The sequence below is a fragment of the Durio zibethinus genome, chromosome 3 (genome assembly GCF_047325235.1).
Source record: "Durio zibethinus cultivar Kanyao isolate XHJ-2024 chromosome 3, ASM4732523v1, whole genome shotgun sequence".
Taxonomy (NCBI): Eukaryota; Viridiplantae; Streptophyta; class Magnoliopsida; order Malvales; family Malvaceae; genus Durio; species Durio zibethinus.
In genome coordinates, this window is record NC_143164.1 from 5,943,659 (window position 1) to 5,968,924 (window position 25,266).

The 25,266-nt window shown below is 35.1% G+C and overlaps 2 protein-coding genes, 1 non-coding gene and 2 pseudogenes across 8 annotated transcripts; 4 read left to right on the forward strand and 1 right to left on the reverse strand.

Moving 5' to 3' along the window:
• The first annotated feature begins 1,466 nt into the window (after positions 1-1,466).
• LOC111291245 (putative pectin methyltransferase QUA2) lies at positions 1,467-7,654 on the forward strand. Of its 3 annotated transcripts, none has more exons than XM_022882996.2 (9): positions 1,467-2,431; positions 2,534-3,252; positions 3,375-3,507; positions 3,892-4,132; positions 4,610-4,835; positions 4,972-5,147; positions 5,274-5,580; positions 6,014-6,152; positions 7,020-7,654. In XM_022882996.2, exons 2-9 carry the CDS (start codon positions 2,543-2,545, stop codon positions 7,176-7,178), a joined length of 2,091 nt encoding a protein of 696 aa, XP_022738731.2. In that variant the 5' UTR covers positions 1,467-2,431; positions 2,534-2,542; the 3' UTR covers positions 7,179-7,654. The 3 variants fall into 3 exon arrangements, with proteins under 3 accessions (XP_022738731.2, XP_022738655.2, XP_089614420.1); XM_022882920.2 differs by having other exon boundaries at positions 1,467-1,838; XM_089758294.1 differs by having other exon boundaries at positions 1,956-2,052.
• A 765-nt stretch (positions 7,655-8,419) lies between these two features.
• On the forward strand, positions 8,420-8,512 carry TRNAY-GUA (transfer RNA tyrosine (anticodon GUA)). The gene is made up of 2 exons: positions 8,420-8,456; positions 8,477-8,512. It is a non-coding gene; the product is annotated as a tRNA-Tyr (tRNA).
• Positions 8,513-8,610: 98 nt separating this feature from the next.
• On the forward strand, positions 8,611-9,906 carry LOC111299745 (protein WHAT'S THIS FACTOR 1 homolog, chloroplastic-like; annotated as a pseudogene).
• Positions 9,907-11,720: 1,814 nt separating this feature from the next.
• On the reverse strand, positions 11,721-15,221 carry LOC111291379 (uncharacterized). 3 transcript variants are annotated; one of them, XM_022883196.2, is made up of 6 exons: positions 15,076-15,221; positions 14,260-14,680; positions 13,037-14,171; positions 12,830-12,907; positions 12,595-12,741; positions 11,721-12,467 (listed from the first exon to the last, which is right to left on the reverse strand). In XM_022883196.2, the coding sequence occupies exons 2-6, from the start codon at positions 14,311-14,313 to the stop codon at positions 12,019-12,021; spliced, it is 1,863 nt and encodes a 620-aa protein (XP_022738931.2). In that variant the 5' UTR covers positions 14,314-14,680; positions 15,076-15,221; the 3' UTR covers positions 11,721-12,018. The 3 variants fall into 3 exon arrangements, with proteins under 3 accessions (XP_022738931.2, XP_022738843.2, XP_022739007.2); XM_022883108.2 differs by having other exon boundaries at positions 12,830-14,171; XM_022883272.2 differs by lacking the exon at positions 14,260-14,680 and having other exon boundaries at positions 12,830-14,171.
• A 2,930-nt stretch (positions 15,222-18,151) lies between these two features.
• LOC111291818 (uncharacterized) lies at positions 18,152-24,662 on the forward strand (annotated as a pseudogene). The gene is made up of 5 exons (XR_016340874.1): positions 18,152-19,245; positions 20,016-20,157; positions 20,252-22,293; positions 22,619-23,064; positions 24,098-24,662. The product of XR_016340874.1 is annotated as an uncharacterized LOC111291818 (transcript).
• Positions 24,663-25,266: the final 604 nt, after the last annotated feature.

Genomic DNA, 25,266 nt, shown 5'->3' on the forward strand with positions numbered 1-25,266 from the left:
TATAATTATTTATTAATATTTATTAATATAATTTTATTTATAAATAATGTTATATTAATAAATAAATAATATTATATTACAATATAATAATAAATTATTTTAAGAAATGATATTATAATATATTAATAAATATTATTATATAAATAATATAATAATAAATATTATTAATTTAATTAATAAATATTGTAATAACATATCAATAAATAATATATTATCAATAAATAATATACTATTAATATAATATAGTAATAAATATTATTAATAAATAATATAAAGAATAATAAATAGTTTTATTTTAAGTATTTTTATATTAATATCATATTTTAATATTAAATATTATTATTATTAAAATATAATTATTTTTTAACTTAATATTTTTAATAGTAAATAATTTTTAATATTTTAATAATTATATTAATATTATTAAAAAAAAATTTCAAAAAATAATCAAACAACAAAAAATATATTTTTTTACTCATCCAAAAAATAAAAAAAAATTTCAATTCAAAAAATATAAAATTTAAAAAAAAAAATTTTTTTTTACGAAACAAACGAAAATTAAATTTAATTGTTTTTCCTAACATTTCTGGTAGTTTCGACTTATACCGATCTGCTGGTGTCCTCCAAAATTATTGTTTGAACATAGTTGGGAAAATGCCGTGCAGAAAATGGAAATTTAGGTAGGGTTCATCTTCTCATTTCGATTTTAGACCATGCGCGGTGTGTTTATTTGACAATAAATGTAGCAGTAGAGCCACTCTAGAGCTACATGGAATGCATGAATTTTTTATCATGAATAAATAATGAGGGTTTGTCAGAGTCCAGCATTTCCGCTACAAGTCAAGTATATATGAGGCTATAATAAACAAAATAAAGTCTTGGAAATTAGGTTTACACTGGCTTCTTCGTCTTCTTCTTCTGCTTCTTAGATCTACGTACATACCTAGTTCATAAGTTACAGTCGGTTTTATAGCATCAATATCTCGATCCAAAATTTCCATTATTCACACATAAAATAATGTTGACGAGCATACCAACACGTATTACAAGTGTCCTCATAAACGAAGAGATGACAGAGATAAATGTTAAATGTTATCTTTAAAAAACAATTAATGAATCAATGAATTGAATCTCAGGTTTCATCTCAAATTTTTTTAGTGTTAATTGGAATATTTCAGGCTGATCAGTGAAGCAAATTTTACTGAAAAACAGGCGGGTGAGAGTCTACTTTGCAGGGAACTTCTTTCATTATTTTTATTTTCCTTTTCACACTTTCTCTAGTCTATATAGTTAATCTGTTCTCTTTCATAAAGTCTTAAAAAATTAAATAAAAAATTAGTGACTTGGAATTTGGTTAATAGAGCAGTAGTAAAATAAAGTAATTGAAATTTACAGTTTGGCTGGCTGGAAGTATACCGGTGGCGCTTTAGCGCGTTTATTAGTAGTAGAGAACACTGTCTGAAGATGAAAGCTTGGAGGAGAGTTTAAAAATTAAAAAAAAATTGTCTATCTTCATTTATTAATAACTTTGCATGTATTTAATTCATACCATCTCAATTTTTTTTTTCTCCTTGAATGATTATTACGATTATATAAAAAGAGTTTAATTTTTCAGCTTTTTCACGAGCTATATCGTGGTTGGATTGATACAACAATCGTCTACACTCCTACAGTATCAAAGGGAACTCCCGTAAACAAGACAAGAAGAACAAAATAGATTCTTCTGTTGTTTAAACACAAGCGAAAAGTTCTTTTTAAATCTCATTTGATGAAATTTCGCTGATTTTAAGACTGGTTTGCGATATCTTTTCATTTGCAACTCTGCTACTTCAAAGAAGGTACTTTTTTTTTCTTGTGTGTGTTTTCTAATGGTTTTTTAATTTGTTAGATTTGATATGACTTCGATTTACAAATGACTTGATCCAAAATGGGTTTTGCTCATTTTAATCTGGGTTTTCATTAGATTTTAGTTTTGGGTAGCAAAGAGAAGTGAATTTTAATGGAAAAGATGTGATTTTGAATGGAAATGTGCTTACCCTTTACAACTTTCAGGTAGCGGAACTCACTCTAAGTTTGTTCTATCGAAATGTATCTACTTTACTTTCCTTTATTTCCTTCGAATCTTAAATTTCCCTTTTATTTTTTCCTTCTTTTGTTTCAGTCTTAGAATCGTTTAGAAAAGCCACTTCTTCTTTTCCTCCTCCTCCTCCTCCTCCTCCTTCTCCTTCTTCTTCTTCTTTTTCTTCCTTTCACTGTTTAAAATTTGTTTTTTAAAAGGTTCAGTGGTTCACTTCTTCTTAAAATTGGGAAAAGATCTCATTTTGATCTTATTTTAGTGCAGAGTTTCTTTGCTTAAGTTAAACCATTTTTGTACCTCTTAAAGTTTTAACGTTTCTGAGAGGAATGCTACTGGGATAGCTTGTTTCAGAAAGTAATTTCAGTGGGTTTTTTTTTTTTTTTTGGTTTCAACTTTAACCACTTCTCTGAATTATTTCTTGAAAGTTTGCCTTTTTTTTCCTCCGGGGGATTTCAGGTTAGAAAAATGTCTCGGCCTCTGCATCGGGGTGTATCTGGAATACGGATCTCAGGCAACAGCAATGATTTTTGGGACTCCCAAGTGAAAGATAAAACAGAAAAGGAAGATTTGGATAGAAATCGTTCTTCTGATCAGAGCTATTTATCCTTCAGGTTTCCTTTTCGGTTACTTTTTCCAGATAATTCTCCTCCCAAATATGGTGCCACTGTGAATGGTTTTTCATCTGATCCCTTCAGTGTTGGGACTCCAAGAAGCCGACTTAAGTTAACAATGCTACTTTTGAAGTCAAGTTTAGTTGTGATTGTAATTCTTGCTCTCACTGGATCATTTTGGTGGACACTTTCCATTTCAACATCTTCTAGAGGTCATATATTTCATGGCTATAGGCGACTTCAGGAGCAGCTGGTTTCAGATTTGTTGGATATAGGGGAGCTTTCTCTTGGTCCTTCAAGGATGAAAGAAATAGAATTATGTGCTGAGGAATCTGAGAATTATATTCCTTGCTTTAACGTTTCAGAGAATCTTGCTTTGGGTTATTCTGACGGTAATGAGTATGATCGACTATGTGGACATGCGTCAAGGCAAAGTTGTTTAGTTCTTCCACCTGTGAACTATAAAATTCCTCTTAGGTGGCCAACTGGGAGAGATGTCATTTGGGTTGCAAACGTTAAAATTACTGGTCAAGAGGTATTTTCCTCTGGCAGTTTAACCAAGAGGTGAGTGAATGTTTCTCTTTTCAGTCAACTTTCGCATCTAACTGTCTTCATTCCCCCTCCCCTTCCCCATTCTTTTTTCTTATAAAAGTGTTTCTTCAACTCCTTGGTTTATGCAATTGCAGGATGATGATGCTGGAGGAAGAGCAGATTTCGTTCCGTTCAGCATCACTTATGTTTGATGGTGTGGAAGACTATTCCCATCAGATTGCTGAAATGATTGGACTGAGAAATGAATCTAACTTCATACAAGCTGGGGTAAGCGGGAATTTTCCTTGAACATACCTGTTGAGCTTGTACTGTTCCATTGTTCACGAATTTTTACTGTCTTTATTCTGGTAAGGTTATATCTGTTTAGCTTCAAGGTTGGCATACTTTTCGAAGTTATCATTTACTTGACAGTATGAGCAAATTGTTAGTGATACATTTAATTGCCACCTTTGGCTTGCACATTGTAATTTTGACAATATTGGCTGAAATAGCTTAAAACCTTCTTAATAGCTACCATGAATAAGACTGGTATTTCAAAGTGCCATCATTCAATTAGTTTCTTTGGCATTGTCAATACTCTAGTCCCCCTTCCTCGTCTTAATTTAAGGCTAGTCCCCTTGCCTGGTCTGAATATAAAGGCTACTGATACAGGTCAGAACCATCTTGGATATAGGATGTGGTTATGGTAGCTTTGGAGCACATCTCTTTTCCAAACAGCTCTTAACCATGTGCATTGCAAACTATGAGTCCTCGGGAAGTCAAGTTCAACTCACTCTTGAAAGGGGCCTTCCTGCAATGATTGGTTCTTTCAATTCAAAACAATTACCATATCCATCTCTTTCATTTGATATGCTGCATTGTGCACGCTGCGGTGTTGACTGGGATAAAAAAGGTATCAGTTAACAGTTTGAAACTTTGCTCATGTGGAATATGCTGCTTCTTTCCCCATCTTTTCATCCCCCTCCCCCTACCCTGGTATGTTATGATTTCTTACGTTAATAGAGGCAATTTCTGTTGGACATAGACATAGGTCTTGAATCATGTTTTATTATTACAAGTATTGGACAGAAAAAAATGGTTAAATGTTCTGTATATGATAATCCCTAGCCAATGATTCATTTTCACTGCGTTTTGATGCATTTGTTGGCAGTTCACACCTGCCAACCGGTGGATAATTTAACTTAATATGTCAAAACCATGGTCAACTTCACTTTTTCTGTTAAAATTCTACGAATTTGCCACATCTTTACCAGCTCTTATATTTGCTAATTTTAATTTGTAAACATATTTTGACTCCTATATGTGACTTCTGTCAACATTTTTGTGTCTGAGATGGTAATTAAACTTTTATGCTAAATGTGTGCTACAGATGGTATTTTCTTGATTGAAGTTGATAGAGTTCTAAAGCCCGGTGGATACTTTGTATGGACTTCACCTCATATCAATGTTCAGAGTTTTCTCCGTAACAAAGAGAAGCAGAAACCGTGGAACTTAGTTCGTGATTTTGCAGAAAGTCTCTGCTGGGAATTGATGTCTCAACAAGATGAAACTGTTGTGTGGAAAAAGACCAGTAAAAAAAGTTGTTACAACTCCCGGTAAGGCAATTTTCTTGATTTACATTCATTTTCTTCAAAAATGAATGTATTTTGAATATATGAATCATTGGAAATCTTTATTACCTGAGAGCAGTAGGTGGTCCTGATTGTTGTTACCAATCATTTATGCGTCCAGGAAGCCTGGTTCTGGTCCTTCTATCTGTAGCAAAGGACAAGATGTTGAATCTCCATATTATCGACCTCTTCAGAACTGTATAGGTGGTATGCATACCCGCCGATGGGTTCCTATTGAGGAGAGAGCAACCTGGCCTTCTAGGTCTAACTTGAACAAGAATGAACTAGCTCTATATGGTAATTTGATGTTCTTTGCATGCTTATGTTAGAAGTAACAATTCCATCATGATAAGCAATGATGAAATTAATTTCTGACTGCCACACTGATTTATCTGTTTGCTAATCTTTTTTATATTTTATCAGGTCTACACTCAGAAGAACTCATTGAGGATACTGCAAACTATAAAACAGCTGTTCGTAATTATTGGTCTCTTCTGTCACCCCTAATATTCTCAGACCATCCAAAGAGGCCTGGTGATGAGGATCCTTCTCCACCTTATAACATGCACAGGAATGTGCTAGATATGAATGCTCGCTATGGTGGTTTAAATGCTGCTTTACTGGAAGCAGGGAAGTCTGTCTGGGTCATGAATGTAGTCCCAACAAGTGGACCCAACTACTTTCTTCCCCTGATTCTTGACAGGGGCTATGTTGGTGTATTACATGATTGGTAATTCTCTTCTCTAGCTGAACTTTTTTCTTTTTATTGTTTTGCTGTGTTGTTTTAATATATTCCTTATAATAATTCCTATGCTGCCAAATAATGATTTTCAGCACTAATATACTTCAGTAATATGCTTTTTCCCCTGTAAAATAAAATTACATAAAACATTTATATATTTTAAATGTGACATTCATAAGACTTGAACTGAAGCAAACTCTGCTAGAGGATGTCTGCTCTGTTTACATTTTGATTGTGTTTACAGAAACTTGAGTTTGAAGTTAGGGCATCATATTGTTTTATTTTGTTCACAGTTGATTAACCACCCTTACTTTTAACGATGTGACATGCATGCCATAATAATGCTTTTTTGAGCAACATATACCTTTCCCCTTTTGTTTAATGTTTTATTTGTCTTATGATCCATCTTTATCACTTTCAGGTGTGAAGCATTTCCAACGTATCCTAGAACTTATGATATGGTGCATGCAGAAGGACTTCTATCTCTTGAGACTATTCAACATCGGAGGTGCTCCATGCTTGATATATTCACTGAGATAGACCGGTTGCTTCGTCCAGAGGTACTACAATCATGCTGTCAATTATCAAATCAGGCCACCTTTTATTTTATGGTTACCTTCTACAGTTTCTCGATTCCTGCAATGACATAATAATGACCATAGGTAGATAAAATTTTAATGCTTAATGTGATTACACGCCAAACACATTTCTTGTTATTATAAGTAACTTATAATCACATAAACACACACGGGAAAGGAGAAGAGAAGCAAGCACTTTCTCATTCCATTGGTGCTCCCTAACTTTAGTTGAGTTGAGGACTTTTCTTTGCTATATTTATGGGATTTAAAGTTACTTTTCTCTTGTAGATTGAAAATCTGTAAGAACATTTGTATCTGTGACAATGGTTGGATAGCTGGTTAAAGATTTTCGTTGAAATTAAGAGATCACATGATCAGAGAGAAGCTTCTATCATTGTCACTCAAAATAGTATTGTATAAAGTATTGTGTCAAAGCCGAAACGTTCAGCAGTCTCTTATTACTTCTCTATCATGTGCTGATCTTTAATTAATTACACTGCATAAGATTATCTCAGGATTGTTAGGGATGCTTTCTGGTCTCGCCATATATAAAAACTAGTTTTTGGATAGATCTTAGAAATAGGAGTCATACACTGGTATTATGCAAACAACTTTGCATATGTTTGTAACATATATGCCAATGAGTATTATGCTAACCTTGTAAATCTTTTTCACATAATCTAAATGGTAAATTTAAGGAAATGCTTGATTGTTGTGTCATCCAAAGAGTGACAGAGCAAATTGATTGTTTAAATTCTATCAAATATGAGTAGACCTTTCAAATACTTCCAATGGTTTTGTTTTCTACTGCTATGTTTTAATATGTGATACATTTGATGGTTGGTGCAGGGTTGGATAATAATCCGTGACACAACTCCCCTTATTGAATCAGCTAGAGCTCTAACAACGCGGTTGAAGTGGGAGGCCAGAATCATAGAAATTGAAAGTAACAGCGAGGACAGACTCCTTATCTGTCAGAAACCTTTCTTTAAGAGACAAGCAATCTGAGAACAATTTCTCAAGAAACCCAAGTCTTGGTATTCAAATTCATTTTGTGCATGTTAAGTAATCATCATAAAGCTCCACCATGGAAGGGGGATACCATATATTTTGAACAGAAAGTAGAAAGCAGAAAGACAACTCCTATGGAGCCGTAAGGCATACATAGGGCCTTGTAATTACTCAAATCGAGGCACCATTGCAAATGGGAAGTATAGGATTCGATTTAAATGTTCATGTTATGTCTCATTAGAACTATACTACCACATGATTAAGATTGTGAAGATGATTTACAGAATAAGCTAGTGCAACTAACTGTGCAGCATAGGAAAAAAAAAAATCCTTTGGCAGTGCCATTTATGATGAAAAATTTTCTTCATTTTTTCTTTTTCCTTCCATATCATTTATATTCAATGGAAGGAAACTCATTTTGATTAGTTTCATTGATCAGAATTCAGAGGTCAATTGAATCGTTTTCTTTTTCAGAGTCGTGCATTTGCTTGTCGCATGTAGTTGAATGTTTTGCGGTCAGAGGTTTACATGTTTAAATGGAAAGTATACAGCAGATTATTAAAATGCACAACTGAATACATGTGATTGAGTTTTGGTGACGCTTTTGAAGGTAGCATTAAAGTGAAAATGCAGTGTTAGATGGGGACTCCGGCCCACCATATCTAATGCAGTCAAACAACCAGCTTTTGGTAGGTTGATGAATGACTCTCGACACAAAAATGTTCTCATCCATTGTCCTTATTAAGATAAAAGATGTAAAGAGAATTGTTTTCATCCTTGACAGCATCATGCTGTTTCAAATTTACCCTTCCATGGGCAAATGAGGATACAGGTAGCCGGATGTAACAACTGCGCAACCATCGCCTTTACTTCCAGGTTTAGTGATAACTGACAATTTATTAAGTGAATGTATTTTTATTATATTTGAAATGGTCAAATTTTGATTTTTAATTAATGAAATTAAGAGTTTAATATTTTATTAATAAATTACATGATTATTAAAAAATAATCGTATCTTTTTTATTCAAACAATTTAATTAGTTTTTTTTTTTTAAATTAGTTCAGATAATAATTGTTTACCTCATACACAACATCATAATTTATTAGGCAAGCATTTCTTACCAATAGATTCAATACAATTCTTTATTTTATTAACTTTTAATACAAAAAATTGTAATAAAAAATAGAATGAATGACTTTAATTAACTATAAAACTACGGCTCAGCCTATTGTATCATCCGACCTTAGCTCAGTTGGTAGAGCGGAGGACTGTAGTGGGATAAAACCTGTTAGCCATCCTTAGGTCGCTGGTTCGAATCCGGCAGGTCGGAATTGACTACTTTTTGGTCAGATTCACAATCTAAACCTAACCGTCATGGCTTGGCGCTTCTTCTTCCTCACAAAACCCCTCTTAAACCCTAATCCTTAATTCTCAAATCCGGCTTCCTTCTCCACCTCTTTCCTCATAACCAAAACCCTCAAGAAACACAAACCCAAGCGCCCCAAACCCGACTCTCCCCGCACCCGATCCGTCACGCCCGACTCCAACAAAGTCCTCCACTTCGAATCCATCCTCGACCGCGACGCTACCTTCCGGTTCCTTTCGAAAACCAAAGAATATCTTTCCAAACAACCCGAAAAAATCCTCCGCCTCGACGACGCCGGCAAACTCCATCGCGAACTCGGATTCTCTCGCGGCCGCAAATTAGCCCGATCCATTGCCCGCTAACCGCTGCTCTTCACCACCTACAGCCACTCCGACACAAAAATTTGGCTCGGGTTCACTGATTTGATGGATCAATTAGTCCTCGAGGAGCAATCAATCATGGAAACCATGGAACAAGATCGAGTCACGAAAACCCGTAAATTGTTGATGATATCGAAAAATAAACGGATTCATTTAAGCAAGCTTTATCAGAAAGGGCTTATATTTGGAATTCCAGAAGATTCAGGGACAAAATAGGGAAGTAGCCTGATTATTTTCGCCTTGTGTTTTGAGTTAGTAAATTGGGATACTAGTTTGGCTGTAAGTGCATTGGAGAGGGAGTTTTTAGTGATTGAAGATAACGTGAAGAAAGCTTTCAAGTTTCCAGTTAAGTATGGGAAAGATTTGGGATTGAGGAAAATGATGTCAAGAAACTCAACTTGTTAAACACATTACTGTTGGTTTCGCCTTATTCTGATGGGTTGAAGTTGGATTTGTGGAGTTTGGAAGCGGAAAATTATAGGGTCGGAATTATATGAATTTTTGAGCTTAGCTTTGTAGAAGAGAGCTTTGATACATCATTTACTGGAGTTTAAGGAAGAGTTTAGTTTGACTAGGCAGACTTACGACACGCTGAAGAGAGTAGAGACAGCCTTGGACTTTTTATTTGGCAGGCATGGAGACGAACCGGGCAGTGTTTTTGAAAGATGGGTACGATGAGAATGGGAATTTAATTGATAAGGATCCACAGGTGGTTTTCAACGAAAAGCTTTATAAGTTCGCTCAAGTAAAAGAAGAGGAATCGAGGTCTGGATTTGGGGTGAAATTAAAAGGTGATTGACATTGTTTAATGATTAATCATGTGGATTGAGTTACTAATTAAGAGAGTCAAAATGGGCTTGGGAAAGCTGCTGGAGGAGGGGCAGAGAGTTTTAGGATCAAGATGAATGGTGCATTGTACTTATGTAAGGTATTAAAGATTAATTATTTTCAATATGCTGCACTGTTCTTTTTTGTTAATCTCGTGATCAAAATAACTTTGTGATGCTTCCCTGGCGTTGGATATAATTAAAGATGCATAGCAGCTCCAAGCTCGAGTCGATTGAATTCAACAGTTCAAATGATCATGATAGTCATGATCAATGATAACATGAAAAGATATATCAGAAATCAAGTTTTCTGTGGTAGTGGTTAAAATTACCGCTGGATTTATATATGATCTTGTTGGAACGTTTATAGTTTGCTAACCATGTTTTTGGCTTATGTCAGTTTTGAAAATTAGATTTCAAATTTATGCTCAAACCCTTCAAGAGCTATGTAACAAACATCGTATGTGGTTTATGAAGCTTAATTTCTTGCTTCGTCTATACACAATCTCTTCTGGCTACGTTTTCTTTCCTTGTGGTGTTGTTCGCATGTCCTGAAATTCACCGTGTTTATGATGAGAAGGATTCTATTAAGGGCCTCCATTTGGCTGATAGTTTTTCACCGGCTTCATTTAACTACCGTGGGGTTAAACTGACATATTATAATGTAAAAAATGTCTTTAGGCCTTCCTTGATTTACTGGCCAGAATCATGAAAAGCGAGGTTCCGGTCCTGCATCCTTCACATTGGGAAGAATATGCTTGTTCTTTCAACATTAGAGTCAAGTTAGGAGCATTGCATTTGAATTTTAATAGGTTGCTAGGTGAGTGGAAACAATTCTCAATGAGTGGTGTAGATTTTTTATTTTTGAGTTAACTCCGTAATTTTGAACCTTGACAGAAAATATCATATTCATGCCCAAATTCCGAGTCTTACTGGGAAAATCCAATTTCTTTCATGTGGAAGTCTCTGAATGAAACATGCTGGTTTCGTTTGAGTTGAGCTCGTTTCCATCTGTCAAATCAGGGCCTCTATTCTGGATCATAACTAAGGATGAGTTTCAAGATTGCAGTTGACAGCAGAATACTGAGTGGATGGAGTTACAGGTCTTTTTCAAGAATGAACCCTCCTGTACTTTTCTACATGTTGCTGATACTTCCATGCACTTACTAATATCCAACTGTAGCAGTAATCTCCACAGTTAATCAATTAAGCAAACAGTTCTTTTCTTTTTTCTTGTTGTTAGAGGGAAAAGAAAATGAAATGTAGTGTATGTGATACAACTCCTACCTTTTTAATGTCACTATTAAATTGGTTAAGACACTGTTAAACATTTTATCTAAGAAAATTTATTGTCGCTCTTTACATCATTTTCCCTGTTGCTATTGATTAATATGCTATAGACCTGTAGTAACTTGGTGAAAAGTGAACCATAGCACATTTGCTTCAGAGTTTTCATCTTAGTTACATTCATTTTATATGAGATCATGTAAACAAATGATACTAAATTCTAGTACAATAGAAGGGTTTAATTATGTAATCCATAAAAGTGAAGTGCAAAGGGGAAAAAAATGGTCTCCATTTCCTACAGTGATAGCCTCCGTTTCTAGTTCAGTCCAATATAAAAGCTTCACTAGATTGCAGCTCTTCAACTAGTTGTCTTTTGTGTGTGCAAAGACAATTTAAGTGAGATGACTTTAATATCTAAATCACACATTTTTATATGAAAATCAATTAGAGTTCTATTGCTACTTTATCTCCCATTATGCTCAGCTACCTTTGGGAGAGTTTATCTTGTAATTTACATGTATCCATTTCCCAGTCTTCAACTTCCTAAATAACCTATTTGATATGGTATATTTCTGGCTTTGATATGCTGTTTGTGAGATTGGTATGTGTGGCGAGCTCAGCTGCTTAGCGTCCCTTGATAAAGCATAGGACTGAAAACAGGACATGGTAAACACTCAGTTTTCATGCTAATAATCTTTATATTGACTGATTTACTTACCATGCCTAAATGCAAAACATCTAACTGTTCCTGTCAAGTTGAGCAAAATAGAAATCAAAAGTTCATGCAGTAACACTTGATTACACCACACAAACTCAAATCAAATTACCAAAAACAACCCCAACATGACGAGGGGGAATAGAGATGTCTACATAGCAACCAGTCGTTAGGGTCCCTTGAATTCTCCAGGTAAATTACTGGTAAAATATCTAACGGGATGAAGATTCATGTGCAGGCGACTTCACAGATAAAGCTTTTTCATTTATTCTTGTTTCTTCTGCCCGTACTGCTTCTGTGCACATTGGAGGACGTCGATCCACCTTGGCTTGCTCTTTTTGCTGCTTTTCTTCGAGAGCTCCAACTGCCTCTCCCTAGGGCAGCTTTGGCAACATCATCCGTGAGCACTTCCCGCGCTCTTTGTGGTTTCATGGTTTCCTTGTTCAGGTATCTAAGCTTAGGGAGTAAGCTACAAACTGCCTTGCGCAGCTGGTCATCACTAATGTTGCTGTGAACTGGATTTCCCAATAGGTTTAATGCTTGCAATGAGTTGTAGTTAGCAACAAGCTGGCCCAGTGCTTTTGTTGTTGTTATCTTGTTGAAGCTCAGGTCTAATACTGTCAACTTCAAAAGCCTATGTAGCCCTTCGGCATCACTTATTTTGTTCCCAGCAAGGTACAGTTCTTTGATCAATGTGCAGTTTGACAACCCTGACATCATAAAAAACCACAATGCACTTTTAGAATTGCATCTAATTTATGCAAGGAGAATGTCTACGGAAAATCTAGAAAAATATTTTTATCAAAAATTCGGAAGCAGGTTCACTAATTTAATTACCATGTCCAATTCGAGCGATGCGATTATAACTGAGGTCAACTACTCGCAACCGAGTTAATTCTCTAAGACCTTCAATGGTATTGATCTTGTTTCTTGACAAGTTGAGCGTGTGAAGACCCTTTGGCAGTGATCCTGGAGTAATATGGGCTGCCAAGAATGCAAGAATCATAGTCATATATCTGAGTTCAAACTAATTGTCATCTTCAACAATCAGTAACTCTTTTTTAGAACATACCTATAAAGTTGTTTGACAAGTTGACAGACCGAAGGCTGGAGTAACCTGAGATGATTGGAATTGCTTTCAAACCTATTCCTGCAATGTGAGCAACAGTTGAGGAAGAATTGAGCGTCTGAATGACACTATTTGCATGTAAAATTTCATCAGGCAGATTGATATCTGAACGGCGAGTCAAGTAGGCTGTGCTTCTTGCTGGTGATTTACCAGTGCCTGGAGAAGGTGGAAAGGTTATGCCCTCTTCACCATTCACATCATCAGCACGATGTTTGATTTGGGTTTCAAGATCTCTCACCCATTCATCTACTCTTGTTAAGGATGATGATGACGGAGTAGGGAATGCAACCCATTGGTTCTGGGGCCATAAACCAGAAACTCTATGATTAAAAACGTTCCAGCTCTGATTTTCATCACAGTTGCGCATGAAGTCTTTGTTCAAGGACTCTTCACTAAATGATGCAGGTGATTCCATCTTGCTCAGTTTCATTGCTCGATATGGCTCAATTGTATCTGAAGAGTAACCACCTTGCTGGTTCACAGTAACATTGACAGGAAGAGGCTGTGGTTTTGTTGTCCAATATTTGTGCAAGTTCCGGTGGCTCCATAGGAACAATTTCCACCATAACCTTCTGCTTCTGGAAGGCAGAACTTGACTGGAAGAATGTTTTTTCAACATCACTTTGTCAGCACTGTAACGAGTCATTTCTGAAGCAGGACTGCCTGGATTAAAATCGTCCCTTACTCTTGCAGATAACTCCTGCAATTCTTCAAAGGACTGAGACTTAGAAGGAGGCAACTGATCAGCTACTCTTCTTAGCACATTCCTTGTCTCCAAATTAGAGCAAGAGCGCTTAAGCTTTGGTGAAGCCCAGAACTCAGCCCTCCCGACCCCTGGATCACTAATATGTCCACTTTGAATCTTATCAACATCCTTTTCAGCATCTTTTTCTTCTTGGCAGATAAACTCTTCCTTTGCTTCAGTTTCAAATGAATTTGAAGAAGCAACCCTTTTGATTCTGAAATCAAATTCTTCTTCACCTGAATTGGCCACATGGGCTTGGAGATCAAAGTCGGAGAATTCTCTCTTAATTGAGGCATTCTCTTCATGCTCATCTTCCCCTTCATATGCTATCTCTGCTGCTTTACATTCAACAGGACTCTCATGGCTGATTACCTTAACATTGCAAAGAGAATCCTCCTGAGAGCCAACAGGTACAGGGACAGTAAAAGTTGTTGATTTCAATTCATCACTCTCAAAAGGCTGCATCGGGTGTTCGAGCTTAATTTGGAGGGCTCTAACCCCTTTCTTTTGTTCACCAGCTTTTGAAGAAGCATCGTCCCCCTACAAATGAACAGATTGAAGGAGATGAAGCCGCAAATCACTAGATACAAAAAAAATCGACTATTATGTAAATTAAAACCCTTCTCACCTTATCTTTCTTTTTCTTCGCTGCCAATAAAGAGAAACAATTGAATTTTACCATTTGACAAAGGTGAATGATCCCAACTCTCAAAGAAGCCTGAATGGATGCACTGATTATTTTCGCTTTTCACCTCTTTATCTTGTTCCTCTTCTTGAACTTAGCCTATTGATGCCCACATCTTAATTAAGCTTTAAGAGTGAAATTTGAGTTGCAATCATCACATCAGAGAATGATTGATCAAAAGTTAGCCATAATCAATAGGAAGGCGCCAAACCAATGATCGTGTGCAAACAAAAGGTGAATGAACACCGGAAATGAAAGGGCCAATGCCTTTTCCGGCATGAGAAGGTCTCACTAGATTGTCGGCCAGAGTTGTACGTCCAGCTTCTCTTCAGAAGCTTCACCAAATCCTTCTTTAAAACCTCTCCTGTTTATTCACACGAACGGGGCAAAACAGTGAACAAAACTCCAGAGCTCATTAAATGTAAAGTAGTTTTCACACTTATTTGAGGAAAAATATCTGCCCATATTATTGGATAGTCCCAAAACCCCATTAAAGAAAAGCTAGTACTCTAATGTCTTTTTTCCTAACAAACGAGGGAATCCCACAGAAAACATTTTCCAAGTTATCATTATTATTGTGCATCAACCCTCTCTCTTTCACAACAAACTAGTTAAATCAAATTAACCCCATTGCAAAGAAATAAATTCAACAACCAAAGACAAATCTTCTCTCAGATTCTCAGCAAAAACCTGGGTCTTGAATTTAAGTTAAAGTTACAACGAAGATAAGAACAAAACAGATTGGAAGTAGAAACTAACCTCTTGAAGCCGAAGTTCGCCAGGTTGTTGATCAAACAACTATTCTTTGATCTTATAAAGGTAGCAGCAGATATTTGAGAGAAAGGTACAGGCGGTGACTGTTAGATGTGGTGCAGGATGCAAATTGCAAGGCTGGAGCCTGGAACGAAGACACTGGAAATAGGTAGAGATTTAAAAAGAAGAGTAAGTAGTAAAACGACATACGCGCATCATACTCGGTGGAATGGAATCTGTCCTCAACCTAAAAGAATAAACAAAGGCAACATAATTTCAACTTTGATTTCTCCCCACTTAGGACTTATAGGAGAATTTTTACCGTGGGGTATACAAATCCTCCATGCCACACGCTTCTGATTATCCTGTCCCCACCTATTTCCTTGATTGATATAGGGACTTTTTCATTAAAAAATGATCTCCACCGTTCGATTTGTTGGTGATATTTTGATATGGGAAAAGAAGGGTTTGTTGTCATATAAAAGTGTTGCTCCTGAATGTGAATTATATGGAGTTAGCGGTTCTGTCGTACGGGATTTGATGTTAGGACGTACGGTTAAGAATTTCATTTCATAGGAGTCTCTGTCTTTGCTGCTTTGGTTTGGTTGCTTTTGGCTTTAGCGGCTTTCCTAGATTTCTCCTACCAAGTGTGTCGTACCCCTGGCCGTGCATTTTGCCTCCATTTCTCTGTCTTTATTTGCCTCCCACTTTCTTAAGTCACCACTGACGTCTCTCCCCTTTTTATTATATTCTTTTTTCTATATTCCTCAATCTCTAAAATTACGCAAATTTTGTAAGCCACTAAATCAGCATAAAAAGCATATTTACTTTAATTTAGAGCATAATTAAATTGATTCTTGTAATATTTTTTTAATCAATAGCATTAAATAAATTATAAATTTAAATTTTAGTATTCAAAATTATTAGAAATATTTGATGATAAAAAAATTATAATAATTTTTTTTTCTTAAAACCTTCAACAAACCTTACATATTAAGTAGACCCGATATAATCAATACCAACTCAAGTTGGCTTTATCCTAATTATCCATTTGTGATCATCTCAACTTATATATAAATATAAAGATTGAGACATTATAAAATTAAGTTGATCCTATTTATTTATTTTTATTTCTTTTCAACTCTTTTATTGACTTACGTGTTAAAATTCAAACGCAAAAAAATCCATTACATTTTCCTCTAACCTTCTTTGTATTAATAAGAATACTTTTGTATCGGAGTTTGACACCAATAATAATTTTATTATTTTTAAATTATATTTTTTGCATTAAATTTTTTAATAATTATAAAATTTATTAATCAAATGTTGAATTTTTATCAATAATTATACGAAATATTAATAAAATATTAAAATTTGAATTTCAATCAATAAAATTCAAAATTTTATTAATATTAAATTAAAAAATTACCATAAAAAAGAAGGATGAATATAATAATTAAATTATGATTGCTGTGGCCGCTGCTCACTTACCAAAGCAACCACGAGTTGGCTATGTTCCTGGAATTTTCAGGCTTTCAGGACATTTCAATTATTGCCAAATTCATTTTTCACCTGTTCCTGGTGGTAAGATGTCTTTCAAGAATCTATTCATTTTTTTTTTAATTGGATTTGGGCTAGTCCAGTATGATAGGATTTAGCCTAGTTTTAGATATTTGAAAAGGGGAAGGGTCAAAATATTCTTCAGTAACATCAGGAATTGACAGGAAAAATTGAAAATATAGCTGGGATTTGGATATTGGAGTCAATCTTCTCTTCAATTGACAATACAAATTATTGATTGCAAACTCCAAGACTTTTCTATCCATATTTCTGAAAAAAAAAGTACAAATCATCTTTTTGTCGTTTAATTCGTTTGTTTCTTTATCTTTTATAATTTAATATTTTTTTTGATTATTTTTTCTTATCCTTTGTTATCTTGGACTGAATTTTTTTTAATTGTAGAATATTTTAAGATTTTGCTGACATCGTTTTTTTTTTTATGAGATTTTTGTTGTGGATTGTTTTTTTTTAGAAATGGTTTTTAATTTTACCATTTTACTATTTTTTTCATTTTTATTATTTTTTATCCTTAAAAAATTTTAAGTTAATATTTTAATAGTAACTAAAAAAATAACTTAACAAACAAAGGACCCGTGGTCAAAACAACTTAAAAAGAATTGTTTTATATAAATAATAATAACTAATAAAATAATATATTAGATTTCAAGTGCATTGGCACAAAAGAAATGGGGTGTAGCAGTTCAGAACGCCCAAGGCAAGAGCCATGATTTTTTTTTTTTTTTTAGAAGAAGAGCCATGAATAATTGTGCCAAAATAAAAGGCAGAAAAAAATGAGTAAAGGAATTGGATAATGATAGGGTTTTTTCTCCAAAAAAAAAAAAACTAAAGTTATTTAAATATCAAAGAGAAAAAATAAAAAATATTGTTTATTCGTAATTTACTATCGACTTTAACTCAGAGATTTTATAATAATAATAAATATATTTATAATATTTTTTAATAATTAAAAAATTAATCAATAAATTTAAAATTTTAAAATATGATATGAAGATATAATATAAATATGATATAAAAAATATAATTTAAAATTTTAGTAATAATTATATATAAATTTAATAAGATAAAAAAATAAATTTTATATTTTTATATAACATGAATTATGACACATAATTTTTTTTATAAAATATAATATAAATGCATAAATTTTAATATTTTATATGATACAATATACAAAACATCGGGCTATGAATAATCAAAATTAAATCCTATTTCAATAATTTAAGCTTATAGTTTTATCATTAATTTTCAAAATTTATCTGTAGTACACAAATTTGGCATATGAATCTTCCATTTTTTTTAATTAATGATTTAATTTACATATGCAAGAACAAAGTGGGAATGAACTTCCCACATTTATTTAAACTAAAGCCCAAAAATGAACCCAAACTAACAGCATTTGGTAACGATTGAATCTACCCAAGTTAAAGCAAGGCAAGGGTTGGGCTTGGTATTTCCTGTGTAAAGCCGGTTAGATCCAAACCAGCCCGTTTGTCTCCTTTTATATTGATGTGGCAACACTGGGTCAGTCAAGTTGTATTGAAAAACACAACTCCTGCGAGTAACAAAATCAAATCCCCATCTTTACATCAGAGCGTTACATCCGGAACTCTTCCGCCCTTTCCCCATCGTGTTTTTCACTCTTTTCAATGGCCGCCGCCACCGTCGACCACCGTCATCACCATCATAACCATCTCCACGTTGAATCTATTCCCGTCGTAGAACTCCGACTCATCTCCCAACCCGAACTCCTTTCCCTCTCTTTGTACTCCTCTCCTTCCCCTTCCAATGCCGAAACCGAACTATTCACACCCAAATTTGACCGTTCCGTTTTCAACGAATCCGCCGGTAGCCGCAAACAAACCATCTCGCACCTCCGCCTCGCTGCCCCCCGCTGCCATCTACTCCACCACCATTCCTCTCCTTCCGCCAAACCCTGCTCTTCTCGTCCTCTACACCTAAACCCCGAACCTCTCGACGAAGAAAGCTCTAACATCGTCTATCTACTAAAATCAATTTTCAACATCGATGATTCGCTGATTGCTAATACCAACGAAAACGAACCGTACGATGATAAGGATCTTGCGCCGGTTCAAATCGAATATCCAAAAGCAAATTCGGTTTTGCAGAATATTCCGGTCGACATTGTCGTTGGTAGTGTAAGAAAAAGGAAGCGAGGGAAGCCTAGGAAGGACGAGAAGGATAATTGGCTGATCGAGAGCGAAAGTTTTATAATAGAGGAATATAAAGAAGCGGCAGCCTTTGATAGGGTAAAAGAGATGGCGAATGCCGGTAATATTAGCAGTTGTAGTGAAGGGAAGAGTAGGAGAGGGCGGCCACGAAGGGAGGAGAGTCAAAGTAGAGTGATTGGGAACGAGGAAAAGAAAGTTGAGAGCGAAATTGAGAGGGCAGCATTGGGGAATGTGGAGGCGATTTTGGGAATTGAAGAGGAGTTGAGGAGGAGAACGGAGGGGTTGGGGACAGAGGCGGAATTGTATGAGTTTATGGGGGGTTTAGAAGGGGAAAAGGGTGGAAGCTTATGCTCTTTGTGAAGAGGAGAGCCGAACATTTTTGGTTAGCTTGTAGCCGATATATAAGGTTTTCCATTATGATTTATATATATATATATATATATTTTCATTTTAATATTCTTGTTGGTGATAATGTGCAGATTTTATACCGGTGCTGTTTACTTTGCGTGAAATATTATATATATATATATATATATATAATATTCTGCATGAATCACAGTATGCCTATATCTGATGTTGGTTCTCTCCTGCTTCTTCTTTTTTTTTTTTTTTTTTTTAATTTTCTTTCTTTTGTTTCTGTTGTAGAGAATATTCTAGAGTCTCTGCTCTGAAATGTCGAAGTTTTATCAAATTTTGTACAACACAAAGTATGATATATTTTGCTTACTCTGTTGAATACATCCAAACCTGGTAAGAGGGATTTTAGAGCACTTGGAAATTTATTAACCAAAAAGGAACTAGTAAAAGTTGGACTCCAGTCATTGGAATTATGTGTTGCTTCGGATAAATTAGATTATGCCTTTGACGTTTTTAACTTGTATTATATTAATGTTGAAATGTTCATTTTCTGTAGTTTGTTTATTTTTAATAGTTTAGCTGTTATTTCATTACATGTTGGATTTTGAAAATTTTCCCATTGCTACATTTCTTTAGTGCAGTTCTGCCCCCCTCCCCCCCCTTTCCTAAACCAAAAAAAAAAAAAGAAAGAAAACAGATAGTGATTGGAGGGAGGTGGGATTCTAGAAATTTATTGATTTTGATGTTTATTTTTCATTTTTTAAAACTTTGTTGGTTGTGTCATTGTTACACTTTATTCCCTAATTTGGTACTGTCCAGCCCTAATGGGCAACAGTTTGTTTCCTGCAAGGAGGTTTCTTCATACTTGCTCTCCTTTGGTGGACTTAAAGATTCAAGCCTGGAAACTTCGAGTCACCCTGATTGTGGCATTGGTTTAGGTGTCAAATCAACATCTAGAAGTGTAAGTTACCCGATTGTGTTTGTATTTATCGTGTGCACTTCATCTCCACTTGATTATACTCATTGATGACCAGAATGTTAAATGCTGTCCCCAGTTGCCGATTACATGTATATCTTCTGGACATGAGAAGTGAGCTCCCTTAATAAGAATGGGGAGTCCAAGGGAAGCCCAGAGAGCTGAAACAATAAAATGCCACAAATGCAGTGTGACTTTTAATCAGCAAGATGATTTTACATGCCACCTGTTATCATCTCACCAGGGGACATCAAAGAGTTCTGGACATGGAACCTTAACTAATGAGCAGGTGGTAATCAAAAACAAAAAATATGAGTGCCAGTTTTGTCATGAACTGTTTGAAGAAAGGAATTGCTATGATAGGCATCTTGTGATCCACACGAAGAACAATATGAAGAAAGTTGAAGGTTCAGTTGAAGTGTTAACCGTGCAAAACAGCATTTAGCCTTTCAATTCCCCTGGCAACAATGAAATAAGGCTTGGATTTCCTTATAATGATGCGAGTGAATGCAATTTGTTGTTTCATGATGAACAGGATAAGGTTAACATGAATGAAAAAACGTTAGCTGACAAAAACTGTGATAAACAAAATAAATTTTGTACCATAAATGATAACAAAGGGGAGGTCACTGATACTGCTGCTGTGTCTGATCTTAATGTTTGTTTGGGTTTTGAAAAAGTCTTGTTTACTGCTGACAAAAAGGGGATTTCTGAATCTTCAGATAAAACAGATATTCAATTTGCCATTAACTCAATGGAGGGGAAGAAGAGAGAGATGGCTTCAAACACCAGTTTACTTGCTCCAAATGCTAGGGGAAATATGTTTAGTGATGAAGATATTGAGGATAGACATTTTACTAGCTTTACAAAACGGATGGGAACTGATTGGAAGGATAAAGTTACAGGGAATATCCAAAAGCTGGTTGTGCCAATACTCATACAGGGCTGGGTAATGTCACAATTGATGTTGAGCAGGAAAATTGTGGTGAAGGTTGTTCAGTCATTCTTGCCAGCAACAAACAAAGCGGTAATCTAGTAGATCATGTGAAAGGGCCTTCTGTTACAATAGATTCTACACAGAAAAGAGGTTCTGGACGTGGTTTAACTTCATCTAAAGATGATAAAACATGTTTCATCAACAATAATTTCATTCTTGTCTCTACCGGCACTTTGGATGATCCAGAATCTATTGTGGTCAATGAATCTCGGAATAATGACTCTACTATTGGTTTTAAAAGCAATCTCCAAATAAAGAAACCATCACAAGAGGTCAGAGAAGATGCCTTGCTTACTTTACATGGAAGCGAGCAAATCTTTCCTTCTAACAATAATGCATTTAAGGTCTCTAGCTGGACATTTGAGTTGTCTGAACTTGATGAAGCCCAAAAGTCTAGAAGACTAATTCAAGGTGTGGACAGCTGTGACGTTGGATTGGATGCTAACATCCTGGCTACTGTCAAGCATAAAAGGACTAAAGATCATCCTTTCATTCCTTCAACATTTACTTGCACGCTCGAGGAGCGTAGACAGGATAAAGGGTATCAGAGAAGTGTACATGAACAATATGCTTATCAGCAAAACAGTAACTTTGAAACTAGAATGAATAAATTTTCTTTCATTGCGATGGAGGAGCCCAAACACAAAGTGGAAAGCTCCTTGACTGACAATGCTCATGCCAGAATAGGCACATTTGCTCTGACAGGCATTTGGCGGGAAAGTTATTCTTCACTCTTTTCTGGGAAGGGGAAGAAATTTGCTGATAAAAGGAATGTACCTGGTAATAGCGGTGGTGCTGTTCATGAACCAAAGCAAACTAAAGGTGCTTTTGAGGATTTATTCTGTGTATCTTGTAGTAAGCAAACACAGGTTGCAAATAATTTGAACATGGTTTATGCAGGCACTGCTCATGATGGATCCAGGTTAGAGGATTTTGGAAAAGCAAGGAATAATGAAATAATGATTGGTTATAACAACCATGCCCAACCTACTGAGGATTTCCTGACTGGACTCACATGGAAAAGTGACGAAGGAAATGTCCTGCCGAGTGGCTTGGCCGATACTTCATCTCAATTGTTGCAATCATCTGGTTATTACCCAACATTCGACCTGATGTCACATAAGGTACAGACATGAGCACTCTTATAAACTATGATATAACGCAGAAAAGCATGAAACTGTAGTATACTTGGCAAAACAGTATGTTATAAATGTCAAGGATTGTTTGTTATGCTTAGATTGCCAGTTGTTCAAGATGTGGGATATTGTACTTTAACTTAGGGGAAGTAAAGTCATTGCTGATGGTAGACCTTCTACTTCCTCATAGAAACCTAATAGCTGATCTTATTTTTGACTACTAAGTTTAACTTTTAAATAAATAAGTAAACAAATGCTGAAAACAAATTGCTTAAAAGGAATTTAACATTTGCAATTTTGTTGTAATGGACAGGTTGAAAGTGAACTGTTCAACATTAGTGGGAAGTGCCACAGCGTATCAGGTTTTGAAGGGCTGAGATCAGATAGCATAGAACATGTGGAATATAATTTTCTGACTGCTCAACCAAGTTCCCATTCAGGAGACTCCAAGGTATCGTCATTTGATTCAGAGATGGTACTAAAGTTTGATTCCTCTGATTGGCTTGGAAAGGAAGCTTTGCCACTGTTGCCCAAGGTAGCTGGCAGACATCAGGTCCCTACCTAGTGTTCCTGGTGCGGAAATAAGTTTTATCATGAGGCTATCAACATTGGGGAGCAGAGAAGCTCAATGGTTATGTGTGCCAACTGTCGGGCTAGGTTCTCTAGGAACCATGATTTTATGTAGCATTTCTATGATCACACCAGCCTGTATGAGGGACTGCTTCTCGCATGTGTGATTTCTAAGGTCTGTGATATAAGGTAACTTCCATATCTAAACAAGACTATTATTTGCTGGACATAAGCCAAGTTTTCATGATTGCATGTATTTGGTTGATATGTACTTCTATTTTTCAATGTTAGAACCATTTGATATAGTTCCCAAACTCAAGGTGATATAGTTCAAGTTGCTTCTGGCTAAGTATTTTAACACAAACTGATAAATGGAAATGATACAATCCCCAACATACATAAGCATAAAATTTCGCAATACATTTTTTTGCATTTTTATTGTCTGGAATGTAGCTAATAATGCCTGAGCTGTTCCTTTTTTTCCCGCTCAAAATGTTGTAAGGTAAACCTTGCAAGAGCTTTCAGTATCTTTCAGTTGGATTTGACCTAGTTGATTCCGTTTAAAGTTGTTTTGAATTTTGGGCTGTGCTATAGTGCAATATATAATGGTATAATTTTTAGATATTAACATATCCAAACTGGACACAAACTGCTGTGCACAAAAAAATTGATTAAAAGATCAGGATGAGTTAATTGTATGCTCCTCTATAATTTTGTTAAGCTACTTGCCTGTGACTTGGAGCATTTTAAGAATTCTAGATCTGACATTATTATTCGCTTTCACCTATCGTGTGCTGTGGTCCTTTCCTATCGAATAACGTGTTTTGATGTTGTAGTCACTACACTAAGTTTTCAACTAGCAAAAATAAAATGAAATTATTGGAGTTACGCAGAAAAAGGCATATACATTAATGCAGAAATAAGTCTATTGACACTCTTACAAGATACTGAAGGGGAATTTCTTCCTGGATGGACAAATGGACAAGTTCAATGTTTTGGAATTTGGTTCGAGAGTTTCTGTATGTGCATGTCCTTCTGCTCTAGACACTATCTCCCTTATTCTTATGAGAGCATGAAAAATGAAATGAATGATAGCCTCTTTTTATTGCTTGCTTCTTGATCCACATTCCTAAACCACAATGCGAGAAAAATAGATAACTCTGCTTAAAGATGGGAGACAATAATAAGATAGGTACGCTAATGGCTTCTACATTTTTCACAGACAGCAGCCGACACCAGATGGAAGGCTGAACCAGTCTGCCGTGGGTTCATCACATTATCCTCAGGTGTCCTTGCATGGGGCAGGGTTTGCAGTTCTGGTATGATTTATTTCTTTTACCTCTCACTACAGATCTTTTTCCGTCAGTTCTTCAGTTCTGTCGACGTCTGATTTAGAAGGATCTTGTGTGGTTTCTTTATCTCCAGCACAACAAAGAATTGAGAAAGCATTACACGCTGACTTGATCATTAACTTAGCTTCTGTTTCACATTTGCACTTTTTAAATGTTTGGTGCAGCAATTATGTTTTTGACGATTATGCTGCTTGGGGCTTGGCTCATCTGTATATATAAACCCAAGTTGCTTCCCTTCCCGATTTCATTCTCCACTTTTTACTACCATTTGGTGTGTCGAAGTCTAAACTAGTGGCTTGGGTTAGCCTTGAGATATCTGGTGTAGGAATAATGTTAACATCATGGAGTAAAAGCATGTCCTGAAAATGAAAGTTCAAAAAGGGATTTTTGGAAGGCAAACTTTTAAAAGCATTGGTATTGCATTCTTTTCCTTAATATGATGTCTGACTGGTAAGTTGTACTCTTTTGATTGTTAATAATTTGTCTTTCCTTAAAAAACAAAACTAATTATTGCTATCGGTATGTTGCATGCTTGTTTAGGTGAATTGAAATTTAAAGTGAAAAAAAAAAAAAAATTGTGGTAGAGGTTGATTACAGGGCTACTTCGCGATTTTGGATTAGCCAAAGAGGATATGTAAAATTATATTTAAAAAAAAAAACATATGAGTTTTCATCTGTTTAATTTATTTATTAGTAAGTAGAAATTCCTATGAAAAAGAGAAAGGATAAGGTCTAGGAGTTAAGACTAAGAGCACTGGTGAAGACGAACGGGCAAAGACGAACGGCTTAAACCTTGAAGGATTAATCTTTTGAATCATAATAAGATATTTGATATGATATGTAAATTTATATAATATTTAAAATTATAAATTTATTAATTAAAAATATTGATTTTTAATATAATGAATTTTAAATGATAATATACAATAAAAATATTATTTATTATATATTAATTAATATATTTATAATTTAAATATTATATTTTAAAATTTTATTAAATATTATAATTTAAATATTATAAAAATTTTAAATTTTAAAT